The sequence below is a fragment of the Bombyx mandarina genome, chromosome 01 (genome assembly GCF_030267445.1).
Source record: "Bombyx mandarina strain Sakado chromosome 01, ASM3026744v2".
In the NCBI taxonomy this organism is placed as follows: domain Eukaryota; kingdom Metazoa; phylum Arthropoda; class Insecta; order Lepidoptera; family Bombycidae; genus Bombyx; species Bombyx mandarina.
In genome coordinates, this window is record NC_143208.1 from 1,250,290 (window position 1) to 1,262,350 (window position 12,061).

Here is a 12,061-nt window from a genome sequence, read left to right on the forward strand (position 1 = left end):
GATTAACAGTGAACAATCAAGAACAAATGATGAACAAACGAATTAATAGAAAATAAGTAGAAAACAGGAAAAAAAAATTTTTTTGAGGGGCTAACTTCATTCACCTCAGACCGTTCACCATAAGATGTCCCCTGCCTTGAGAGTTGGTAGCATTGCCAACGGTGTTGCAAACAATATATGTACCTTTTACCCCCCATTATCTTGTATGTAATGTAAAATTATTGTTTTGGCTTCTGTTGCTCTAATAAAGACCCCCTATATTAGTTTTTCTTTAATATCTTCAAAGTACAGATATCGACCTGGCTTATTTTTATTATATGTCTAGATAATATATTATAGCTAAAAGACTAGGAAGGTGGTAAATTATCACACAATTTAATTTTTAAATTATTTATTTATCTCATTTTTCCTGACAATAAATAAGGACGAAAGAAACGATTCCAGAGATATCACTGTCACTTGCATAAGCGTCGTCTGACGTAGGTATCCGAATTTGTGCTGCTGTCGTTTCCTAGTTCACTTATGAATTTATCCGTAATATTATCCATGCAGTCATCACGTTCATAAAATGTCTTCTAAACATTTTACGTGTTCACACTGTTTTTGCCAATCCTGAGGAGTTATCGATGAAAAAGCTTCTTCAGTTAACTTCACGATATTACCAGCTTCTTGGCCGACATTATTGCTAGCTAGTCTCTTTAAAAGACTCTACATAAACTCAATAACATTTAAGTCACAGTGATAGGGGGGCAACCTAACCACTTTATGGCCATGACTTATCAATAATTGGTCAGCTTGGTTTGAACCACAATTTTTGTATTGAAATCCGATTCATTTTAAAATTATCCACAAAGTCGTTCGACCTCCACCAAAGTTTATATCATTCTTTAATTCAATAAGTAATTTATTCAAGGTAGGAACAACTTTTCTGACAGTATACATTTCATGGATTTTATTTCTTAATGCGCATAAATCGAAATAATCAAGATTCACCGTTTTACGTTTTTGACGGTGTTTTCCAGGAGACTTGAGTTTTTGAGACGTAGAGGCAGCAACTTCACCTTCTTTAGTTATTATACGCACGGTTTTCTCCGACATGCCTGAAATAAACACATAAAATTTGTATCTTTTTATAAAATTTAATATTTATATAAACTCAAGTAATGACCATATTATAGAAATAAATTAAATTCACTGAGATGTGTACTTTTTTATTTTAATTCTTTATGTCAGTAAATTCTTATTACCCATACTAAAGGCATTGTGTCTGAAGCTTGTATCCCAATTTTACTAACCTGTCATGGCGGCGACTCGTGCTCGCACTTGATCGAGTCGAATTAACGTGGCTTGGTTTGCCTTTTCTCTCTCACAAAAGGCACGAACCTTCAACACAATCTCTCTTGCACTGCTTTTAAATGGCTTTGGCATGATTAATTTGAAGGGGTATTAAATATTAGCACAAAAACTAACGGCACACGTCACAACAGACAATCTGACAACACCAAATTGACAAAAATGACAAGTAATAGTGCCAACATCACGGCAGGGGACAACTTACGGTGAACGATCTGTAGTGAGAAAATGAAATGGATGAAATGAGTTGAAGTCAATTTATTTGAGACTCTATAGTTAATAGGGGTGGAGATGGGATAAAATAAGGTAAAATTTTGGTTCTTTACAAAGACTTTAGGGACATTTTGGAAGAACCCGAAAAGCTACATCAAGCTATTTTGTTTCATTTTCTCACACTTTTGTACTTTCACAGACGCTAAATAGTTAATAATCTACTGCAATTAAACGTTTCATCATAAATGTAAAATAATTCACACAACTTTGCGAGTAGTTTTATTATCGTCTTTTGAATAAAAAAAGGCTTATTATAGCTTAATAACTCTTTTTCCGCGAACGGGTAGGTGAGCTCGCGGGCTCAACTAAGGATTTTGCTAACACCAACCCTAGCAAGAACAATGCTTCGCAGAATCTGCCGCCAGACCACTGAGACCTGCCAAGAAATTCACTGGGCAACTATGTATATAACCTGCCACTTAACAAAATGTCATTGTGTATTTAATAGATGTAGACATATACCAACTTATTTTTGTTTATTTAATGGTGAGAATAGACAAAGATTCCGCGGAACTTTATGGAAGACACGAAAAGCCACATTAAGTCTTACACGTTTAATTTAATTTTGTTCATATTGTTTATTCAGGTCTTTGAGGGATATCGATATACCATGTACATGTCGATGTTTAGTTAAAGCTTTAAAATGCAATTTGAATTGAATTGAATTGAATTCACGTGAAATAACAATCTATTAAATAACTTTTACACTTAGAACATGCTGGAGTCATAGTCCAGACGGCTGGCTGATCCTTCACCTAGTCGTAGGACCGTCGAGGCGAATCTCGCCCAAGCCCTGGCCTTCTAAGCGTTTCGGGTCCCCCTCACATGTCGGTCTGGGGACCAGCGAGGGGGGCCTAAGAAGACGACGTGCAAGCTGCTCTGCACGCGTTTTAGACAAGAGCATCCGGGTGACGGAAGGCTGGCTATCCTCGACCCACGCTGGTTCTGGTCCAGCGAGGTATTCCGTAGGATAGCTCACTCTAACCGGCACCATGCGGGCTTCGGATAGCCTGCCGACCGAGAGGGCTGGTGGTCGTGGTGCCGACGACCGCCGGTCCGGTGTCCGAGGGGGAGGGTGATGGGAGAGATGTGCTCCGCACTAATCGCTACACTGTCCCCCCCTTGCCTTTTCATGAGTTCTGTCTCATGTGAGGTTTGGACGTTGGTTGTTGAGCGACAGGAGGTTTTAGTAAGTTCGACTCTGACAAGGCCAGGCCTCCATTTCCAGTGGAGGGCGGAAGACCGGCGATTTCCTTCTGACCAAAATAAAAACACTTAGAACATTAACAGTGTGATTTTACACATTTTAATTTTACCATGATTTCTGTGTCTACCATAAATCATATCAATGTGTGATCAGCGACTGACAGTACGGTTTCCGTCACGGTCGGTCAGCTGGCGATCTTCTGGTATACCTTACTCACAGGTGGGCTGAAGCCTTGGAGAGAAAGGGCGAGGCTCTTGCTGTGAGCCTTGATATCGCGAAGGCCTTCGACAGGGTCTGGCATAGGGCACTTCTGTCGAAGCTAGCATCTTACGGAATCCCCGAGGGTCTCTGCAAGTGGATCGCTAGCTTTTTGGATGAGCGGAGCATCACGGTCGTTGTAGACGGTGACTGTTCTGATACCATGACCATTAACGCCGGCGTTCCACAAAGTTCGGTGCTTTTCCCCACGCTTTTCATCCTGTATATCAATGACATGCTGTCTATTGATGGCATGCATTGCTATGCGGATGACAGCACGGGGGATGCGCGATATATCGGCCATCAGAGTCTCTCTCGGAGCGTGGTGCAAGAGAGACGATCAAAACTTGTGTCTGAAGTGGAGAACTCTCTGGGGCGAGCCTCTTGAGTTGATTGAACTTGGTTCAATTCAACCCATTAAAGACACAGGTTTGCGCGTTCACTGCGAAGAAGGACCCCTTTGTCATGGCGCCGCAATTTCAAGGAGTATCCCTGCAATCTTCCGAGAGTATTGGGATACTTAGGGTCGACATTTCGAGCGATGTCCAGTTTCGGAGTCATTTGGAAGGCAAAGCCAAGTTGGCATCCAAAATGCTGGGAGTCCTCAACAGAGCGAAGCGGTACTCCACGCCTGGACTAAGGCTTTTGCTATACAAAGCACAAGTCCGGCCTCGCGTGGAGTACTGCTCCCATCTCTGGGCCGGGGCTCCCAAATACCAGCTTCTTCCATTTGACTCCATAGAGAGGAGGGCCGTTCGGATTATCGATAATCCCATTCTCACGGATCGTTTGGAACCTCTGGGTCTGCGGAGGGACTTCGGTTCCCTCTGTATTTTGTACCCTATGTTCCATGGGGAGTGCTCTGAGGAATTGTTCGAGATTATACCGGCATCTCGTTTTTACCATCGCATCGCCCGCCACCGAAGTAGAGTTCATCCATACTACCTGGAGCCACTGCGGTCATCCACAGTGCGTTTTCAGAGATATTTTTTGGCACGTACCATCCGGCTATGGAATGAGCTCCCCTCCACGGTGTTTCCCGAGCGCTATGACATGTCCTTCTTCAAACGAGGCTTGTGGAGAGTATTAAGCGGTAGGCAGCGGCTTGGCTCTGCCCCTGGCATTGTTGAAGTCCATGGGTGACGGTAATCACTCACCATCAGGTGGGCCGTATGCTCGGCTGCCTACCAGGGCAATAAAAAAAAAAGCGAAGCGAGGGCGGATCGCTAGTTTTTTTATAAGATATAATCTAAAATCTATAACAGACCCGAACAATAAATAATTAAATCTGGAATTGTTAGACTGTCATTGATATTTTTTTTAATGTAATCAGTACTATTACAAAATTAGAGTTTTTAATTATATTTTAATTGAAGTAAAATATCTGAGGGCTATTTTTTTTACTATATTATTAGTTAATTAATGTCTGCCACATTTAGAAATATTTATTTCTAAATAATTTAGTAATAATTCTATTAGAGGGGCCTAGAAAGCTGATCAATTTCCATACTCTTTGGAGATTTACAAGATACTTTTTGGCAAAGGGATTTGAGATATTTATATTAAGGTTATGAAATGAAGAAAATGATAGGTACATAGTTTACGTAATATTAATATAAACTAAACATAATAAAATTTAAGATATGAATTACGAAAAAAAATCTTACGCGCATGGCAGTGTTTAATGATTTTATTTTAAAATTGCCATGCTTAAAAAGTTAAACAAAGCAGAGAAAAGCAGCAAGCCGCCATAGCAATAGCACCTTCTGAATTTTCTGATTTCAGTCTCTTTGAGCTTTGATTTTAAGCTAGGCTCATTACATTTAAATATCTAAGTTATAATTTTAAAATTTGAGCTGAACCTGGAGCCTAAGTCACACAACATACCTCTTTCTAGGTATTAATGCCTTAATCTTTGTGTTTATATTAAATAGTCACATCTCAAAATGCCTAAAAACATAACTAGTGAAGTGCGCGAAATAATATTAAAAGTGAAAGAGTTTATGGACGAAGAGAAACGAATGCAAGTTCCTATAATTCCTCTGAGTAAAGTTTATGTTCGAGTTTCGGCCGCCACAGGTACGTTATTAGTCGTATAAGTAGTCATAAATATTCTATTACCCTACGAATAAATAATAAGTATTACCCCAGTCATATTATCAAGCAAATATATTTATTTTCTATATTTTAATAGTTCTTGATTTGTAGGTGTTTCAGAGCGCACCGTTCTTAACATCGCGAGGGAAGCACGACTAGTGGAACAAGGCCTCTTAGACCCTGAAACTTTAAAAAAGAGTCCAAAAAAAAGAGTACGAACTAAAGGTAAAATTGAAGTTGATGAGTATGATTTGCAAGTAATCAGAAGAAAGATTCACGAATTCTATGCTTTCAAAAAAGAAGTTCCAACTATTAACAAGTTGTTACAAATTTTAAAGGAAGAAATAAATTTCAAAGGTTCTAGAGAAACCTTACGTAAGATACTCCGTAAGAATGGTTTCCAGTTCAGAAAAACGAAGAACAATAAAGACAAAGAACAAGCACCTCAGCAGACCACATCAGTACCTCCTATGGTACCGCCATACATTCATACTATGTTCAGTCATAAGTCCATACAATCATAGATATAAGTTAAATCAGTTTAGATTAAGATTAAAGACTTGAGAATCTAAACTCTGTTAAGTGCTTTATAAAAATCATCCCTCACTAGAGTATAACTGTACAGTTCAATAATTTGTTAATAAAATATTTTATTTTGTAGTTTATGAGGGATATAAAGCCATACATTTTAACAAAATCACATATGCATATGAAACATACATACAGATTTGTTTTGCGTATCAGTTAAACAATGTATGTTTATTCTTAACAAATAAATATAGGTTAGTGGAATAGATTGAGAAAAATAAGTTATCATAAAATTTAAGGAAAATGTATTTCTATTTTTAAGGCTTTTTAGGATTATAATGTAAATTTAACATTGAACAAAAGTTTATTTTTTTAGTAATATTATGCCGATCAAGTAATCTTCAAGCCAATCATCGTCACAGTATTGTATATCACCAATGTCTAATAATAACAGTGAAATTTGCCAACATACCTGCTAATTGCCTCCAGCTGTATTGTTTAAATGGCCAATTTAAAAAATTTCAAGTATTAATACTAAGAATGATCATTAAAATAATTACCAAATAAGGCTGCTATGCGCTTCAATCTTACCATTGAGCTATTACATAATTTACACCCTTGTACTTTATTGCAATGTCGCTACAGCGAATAATTATTATAACAATAGCTACAGCGATTAATATTATTAACATTTATATAGGCAAGGAATGTTGCAAGCCTCACTGTTTATTATACCACGTAGGTACCAGTGTGTATTTAAGAATGCAACCCTTGTGAATGTGAGAATACCTTTCAATATTTGGATCATAGTATTTCTGTAGATGGCAACATGCCTGTGGTTACCTTTGTTCATGGACATCAGTAGTACCAACAGAAATGTTAAAATTGCATAACCCACAGACAACCCACTGAGTTTCTCATCGAATCTCTTCAGCAGGTCGCTAATTTGATCCAGTAGTAGATTCAGCAAAACACTACCTTTGCTAGGGAAGATTTTAGAAATCCTTTCAGGCTGAGCTCTCGTGAGCTCACCTACCACCCATGGCAAAGTCAGAATAGCCCCGAGGGTACTGCCACTTAGACAAAAGATGTGGTAAACTGCTGCCTTCTTAAATATTATATTGTTAAATAAATTCTTGCAAAATATAAGAATACCAAAGTCTGATTTTGGATGTCCCAATGTGGGAAAAATAGTATTCTCTTGAAACAAACTTTTGGATGTAGTGTTCACAAGTAACACGGATGAACGATAGATGAATGAATCTCTTTCATTAACCCACCAATTCTCAAGCAGCCACGACTCTCACTTTAGGACAAGTTTAGATCATAGTAGCAGAAAATTTTCAAAGAAGCTGGTCGTTACATTGCGATCTGTATTATTATCAATTTTTTTAAAGAAAGCTATGCGTAATTACTGTTGTAAGGGCGTATTGTGTAACCAAGTACAAGATAAGTAGCCACAAAGCGTTTCACTTGCAAACCCTTAGGTGACGATTCTATAATTATATATTGTAAAACTGCCATGATACTGTAATACTGATACTTAGAAGTCGTGTTTCAAGTGGGTATTAGCATTTAGGCTGTTGATGTCTATGGACTCCAGTAACTATACCGCGGGGGCCGTGAGCTCGTACGCCCGTCTAAGAGAGAGAGAGACAAAGAATACACTTTATTGCACACCAAAACACAATTTACATTCAAAAAACAATGCAAGCAATGAAGCAAAGGTAATTAATTCCACGAGAGTATCTCGGTGGTGAAGTAGTTAGCGGCCCTGTTTGTTGCGCCGAGGGTCGTGGGTTTGGTACACACATTAGTGTGCTTAGTGCGAGATTTTTAACGCTCTCGATAGCGTAAAAGTTAACTCAAGTTTATATGGAGTCGTCGCTGTCGTCGCCGAACATACGCGGGGACCCCGTATGAGGTTTTCTTATATCTCGAGGTGGGTGGCGCATTTACGTTGTAGATGTCTATGGGCTCCAGTAACCACTTAATACCAGGTGGACTGTGAGCTCGTCCATCCATCTAAGCAATAAATAAAAAAAGGTTCGGCCCCCGGCCCGAGAAAAAAAAAAGTATGGAGTTGGAAGGTTTGCCTACGTTTGCCGCTAGGGGCGCTGCAGTAAGTATGGCAGTATCCGGTACCAATAACACAGGGAATCCTAATTTTTTACTATTAATATACTACAGTTTGGTCAAATTCACTTCATTAAATAGGTTAGCTTCAATCATCATTGTTACTGCAAGTAAGACAAATTACCTAATAACCGTATCAAGCTTTATGGGACTCGCATACCTCCGCTTCGAATAAAGTGATGCCTCTACTTTACTTATCTTTATTATCCGAAAGAGTGAGACTGGTGAGATTTGTGTAATAGATCCTCATATTTCGACTCCGTTTGATAGAGTCCGCACTAATGTATTTTTTTTTTTAATTGTTTATTAGAGCCATGCACCTATTAGGTTAAGTCGGCTTCGCAAATGTAATTGGATTTGGAATTTTTGTTTCAAAGGAATCCTTTAGAATCAGGAACCTTAGGAATCAGAGTTTTCATTCAATAAGGCATACCTTATACATGATTTGGCAATTCGCTGACAAATGTCCTTAAGCAGATTGACGTCATCCGGTTCTTTTTTTTTCTACCGTACCACCTTGAGAGGCTATGTCTGCGTAACCCTAGGGTGTATGTGAGCTCTCGGGGCTCAAACCAGGTGTTGCTAACACTGGCCCTAGCAAGAGCCGTGCTTTGCAGAATCTACCACCGGATCGGAAACGCGACCCGCTGAGAAGATCCGGCGAGAAACTCAGTGGGCTGTGTCGGATGGTGGTCATCTGAGCGATGGTCGTAAATCTTAATTCAATTCAGATTATACTGTGTGACCACTAAGGATAGGTGATGGAAGTGGTATAAACGACAAGATAGGTTTTAATAATAACGCTGGTCTATTGATTACATTTATTACTAATAAAAGTGAACATATAGTGGGCTCTCCACTTTACTCATACATCATTAAAACTGACGCCTGCACTTACTGAACGCGGCAAATTGAACTTGAACTATAGATATCCCACTGATGCGTGGTTAATATTACATTGTTTCATATTATATTAATGATGCATTTCATATTAAAAAATTACATGAATAGAGTCTTAAATATGTGTCCGTCGATTATTGTGCATTTATTCAAATGTTCTATTCAGAACAATCTGAAGTCAATCGCTGCTGAAATGTGATTATATAGCCCTAATAGCTACATACCCGGATTTTAAAAGTTTCATAGTAACTCAAATAATTTATCGATAAGAGAAAAAAAAAGTAGTATCGTAAAATGCACAATAATCTTCCATTTGTAAATCCAGCAATCGTTTCATTAAACCTAAGCTGTAAACGTTACCCGCGGCTAAAGTATCAAATACATACGAACGAAATCTTACTACGCTCAAATGATTACGATACTTGCTATTTAAATTTTATAACGAGTCTTACTGTTTCAAAGGCAGCGGCTGAAACGCCAAATACAAAAGACAAAACATTATATCCTTTTGCCACGTCAAGCGATACCTACGCTTTTTGTGCGTGTTTTCAGACTTGTTCTTAGTTCTAAATAGGCAGTTGAAGTTTGACGTTTCTTTATTGTCAACGCTACAGCAGTAGTTTTTTTTTTAAAGTTATGCAAACAAATTCACTATAGTTGCTCTTGTTACGCTCGGGCTTAACATATGCATACGATCGAATAATCGACTTACTAGTCGTCGATGACGGTCTGAATTGAACGGACGATGTTGTATATAATATTTGTCGCATTAATTTCGAGATGTTGAATGGTCAATGGAAGTCCATAGACCACAACTATATAATAATTCGATTAACGATTCGTATAAATGCGCTTAGCCTGGCTGAATTTAGGACAGTGTCGTTCTATTTAAGATTCTATTACCGATTAAAAACTTAACAACTTACTTAATTATTTAAAAAAAATACATAAATATAATTAATATACAAAAACTGAGCATACAAAAAATCGTAAATGAAAAGTATCGTTAATTAACTATCAAAACAATTAAACAGAAGGATGCATCTTCTAAATATACACTTACATGATTAAATTTTAAGTTAAAGATTAATGATAACATATGTTCGGGAACCGCCGGATCAATAGCATATTGCACTAAACAACACAATCACAAGATTAATGACGTCATCCGATATGAGACAATGACGCGTTGCCAGATTTCGTTACGGTAATACAATTATGTACGGCGTTATCCCCTTATACTAATATCTAATAATATTTGATTACGAATTACGGAATACATTCAAAGTGAAGGTTTCAATCGCTATGGGCGTAATTACTTAAGCTGAGGAATGTAACTAGTATATAAACCCGTTTCGCTTTAACATTACGATTTTACAGAATACGCAAGATAGATAAAAGGTTGGAACACATCATATCAGACGTACGATGGTACGATTGTGTGACGGTAGTGTTTTCGATGGCAAACGTAAAATTATATTCAAATTACGGTGTGTGTTTTAATTAAACGAAATAAAACAAGGTAATTCATGTATCACAGAAAGAAATCGTATGAGATTAAACAATAATCATACAACATCACATTTGGATTCAAATCCATCAATGTAATGGCAACACAAAAATTTAAAATCACGCAACTCGTGCGACTATTGACTCTTAGCGTTTTCTGCGCTATACATTGCTGACTCGACATGTAACGAAAAAAAATAAACTTGTGTCTTGTTTGTGTGTCGTCAATAAATTACAGTTACAGCTCAGAGTCCATCACTAAGTTCCTCCTCCGATAAATTTCTCAAAGGAAGAAGCACCACTCGAATTCATTAACGCCTTCTTCGCCTAAAAGTTTCTGGGTTATGTGTGTGGTCTAAAGGTGTGTATTCGGGAAGTGGATGTTAAGGAAACGGGTTTATTACGTAATTGATTTAGCAGAGCTCCTCGTCTTCGTCTTCTTCCTCGATCTTCTTGGGGCCGTAAGTGACGGGCTCGTAGGGAGATTCCTCATTCTCCTCGTCGTAGGCACGATGATGTTCCTGTAAAACAATTCATCAATATTTTGAGTGTTACCATCGGATTGCAATTTTTTTTAAAGGGATTTTAGGATTTTATGACCTGGTAATTAAGACCTTTAGGTCAAGTCTTATTTTAATTTATATTCTTATTTTTATGAAAAATGATAATATGGAGTGAAATGAAATTAATTAAAGATGATTAATTTGAGACATTAATCAAATAAGATGAAATTAAATGAAATGAGATGATATGGAATGAAATATAATCTCAGTAAAATGGTGGTTATCTATTGAGACTTTTTCAGTAGACTTTTTGAAGGATCACGAGAAGTTACGTCCAGCAGCTTTGTTTCATTTCCCCACATTTGTACACTTTCACAGATACTAAACAGTTAAAAAACTACCGTTATTACGCATTTAAACATGAAGAAACACTAAATAGACAACATAAAACAAATCACACAACTTCACTCCTCGTGTTCCCGCCAAAAAGTCCCATCGGATTATAATAAACTAGCGACCCGCCCTCGCTGCGCTTCGGAAACTGTAATTTATTATTGATTTCTCCACTATTTAATGGATGTTATTATACATATAAACCTTCTTCTTCAATCACTCTATCTATTAAAAAAAACCGCATCAAAATCCGTTGCGTAGTTTTAAAGATTTAAGCATAGGGATATAGGGACAGAGAAAGCGACTTTGTTTTATACTATGTAGTGATTCATCCATTTATATAATAAATCGATCTACCCTACTAGTGTTCTCCACACGAAGGTGTGGAGTCTTGGAAGTCAAAGTTTAGTTAGTTAACAACACTCTAGGACAGGGGTGACCAATAAACTTCCCGCGACGGATATATTAATCAGTAAATAGTTTTGGAGATAAATACACAGTTTGGATAATAGAATTCTTTATCAAAACAACATTTGTATCAGAGCTACCAGATTTAGAGAGGGAGTACGTACCACCGAGGCGGATGTACTGGCGTTAGGGCTGACGTACGACGGCGCGGCGTTCTCTCGCACTCCGGCCCTCATCATCGGGTCCAGTGGCTCCGGAAGCGGGATGCAGTTAGCCAGACGGGAGTACTCCACGTCCATGCTGCGGATGAACGGGGAACGGAGGGCCTTGCGAGCGGAATCCGGGTCCTCTTCATCGTAGGCCTGGAGCAGCTGATCCAACGTCTGCACTTCGGCCATTTCGCAGTGACCGCCCCATTCCTTAGAAAGGTTTTGGAAGAATCTATATATTAATACGTGAAGCAAAAAATGTTAACCCCTTTTTACACGAAAATTGC

The 12,061-nt window shown here is 38.1% G+C and overlaps 2 protein-coding genes and 1 long non-coding RNA gene across 3 annotated transcripts in view; 1 reads left to right on the forward strand and 2 right to left on the reverse strand.

The window, feature by feature from the left end:
- Positions 1-618: 618 nt before the first annotated feature.
- LOC114247384 (uncharacterized) lies at positions 619-1,570 on the reverse strand. The gene is made up of 2 exons (XR_016324776.1): positions 1,296-1,570; positions 619-1,100 (listed from the first exon to the last, which is right to left on the reverse strand). It is a non-coding gene; the product is annotated as an uncharacterized LOC114247384 (long non-coding RNA).
- A 3,090-nt stretch (positions 1,571-4,660) lies between these two features.
- On the forward strand, positions 4,661-7,180 carry LOC114246270 (uncharacterized). Its single transcript, XM_028178735.2, has 2 exons — positions 4,661-5,170; positions 5,300-7,180. Exons 1-2 carry the CDS (start codon positions 5,038-5,040, stop codon positions 5,710-5,712), a joined length of 546 nt encoding a protein of 181 aa, XP_028034536.2. The 5' UTR covers positions 4,661-5,037; the 3' UTR covers positions 5,713-7,180.
- Positions 7,181-8,661: 1,481 nt separating this feature from the next.
- LOC114246128 (gamma-soluble NSF attachment protein) overlaps positions 8,662-12,061 on the reverse strand; it is a 32,910-nt gene continuing 29,510 nt past the window's right edge. The window contains exons 7-8 of the mRNA XM_028178540.2: positions 11,730-11,984; positions 8,662-10,782 (exon numbers count right to left, since the gene is read on the reverse strand). Coding sequence (XP_028034341.1) covers positions 10,675-10,782; positions 11,730-11,984 — 363 coding nt within the window. The 3' untranslated portion in view covers positions 8,662-10,674. The remainder of the gene's footprint in view (positions 10,783-11,729; positions 11,985-12,061) is intronic.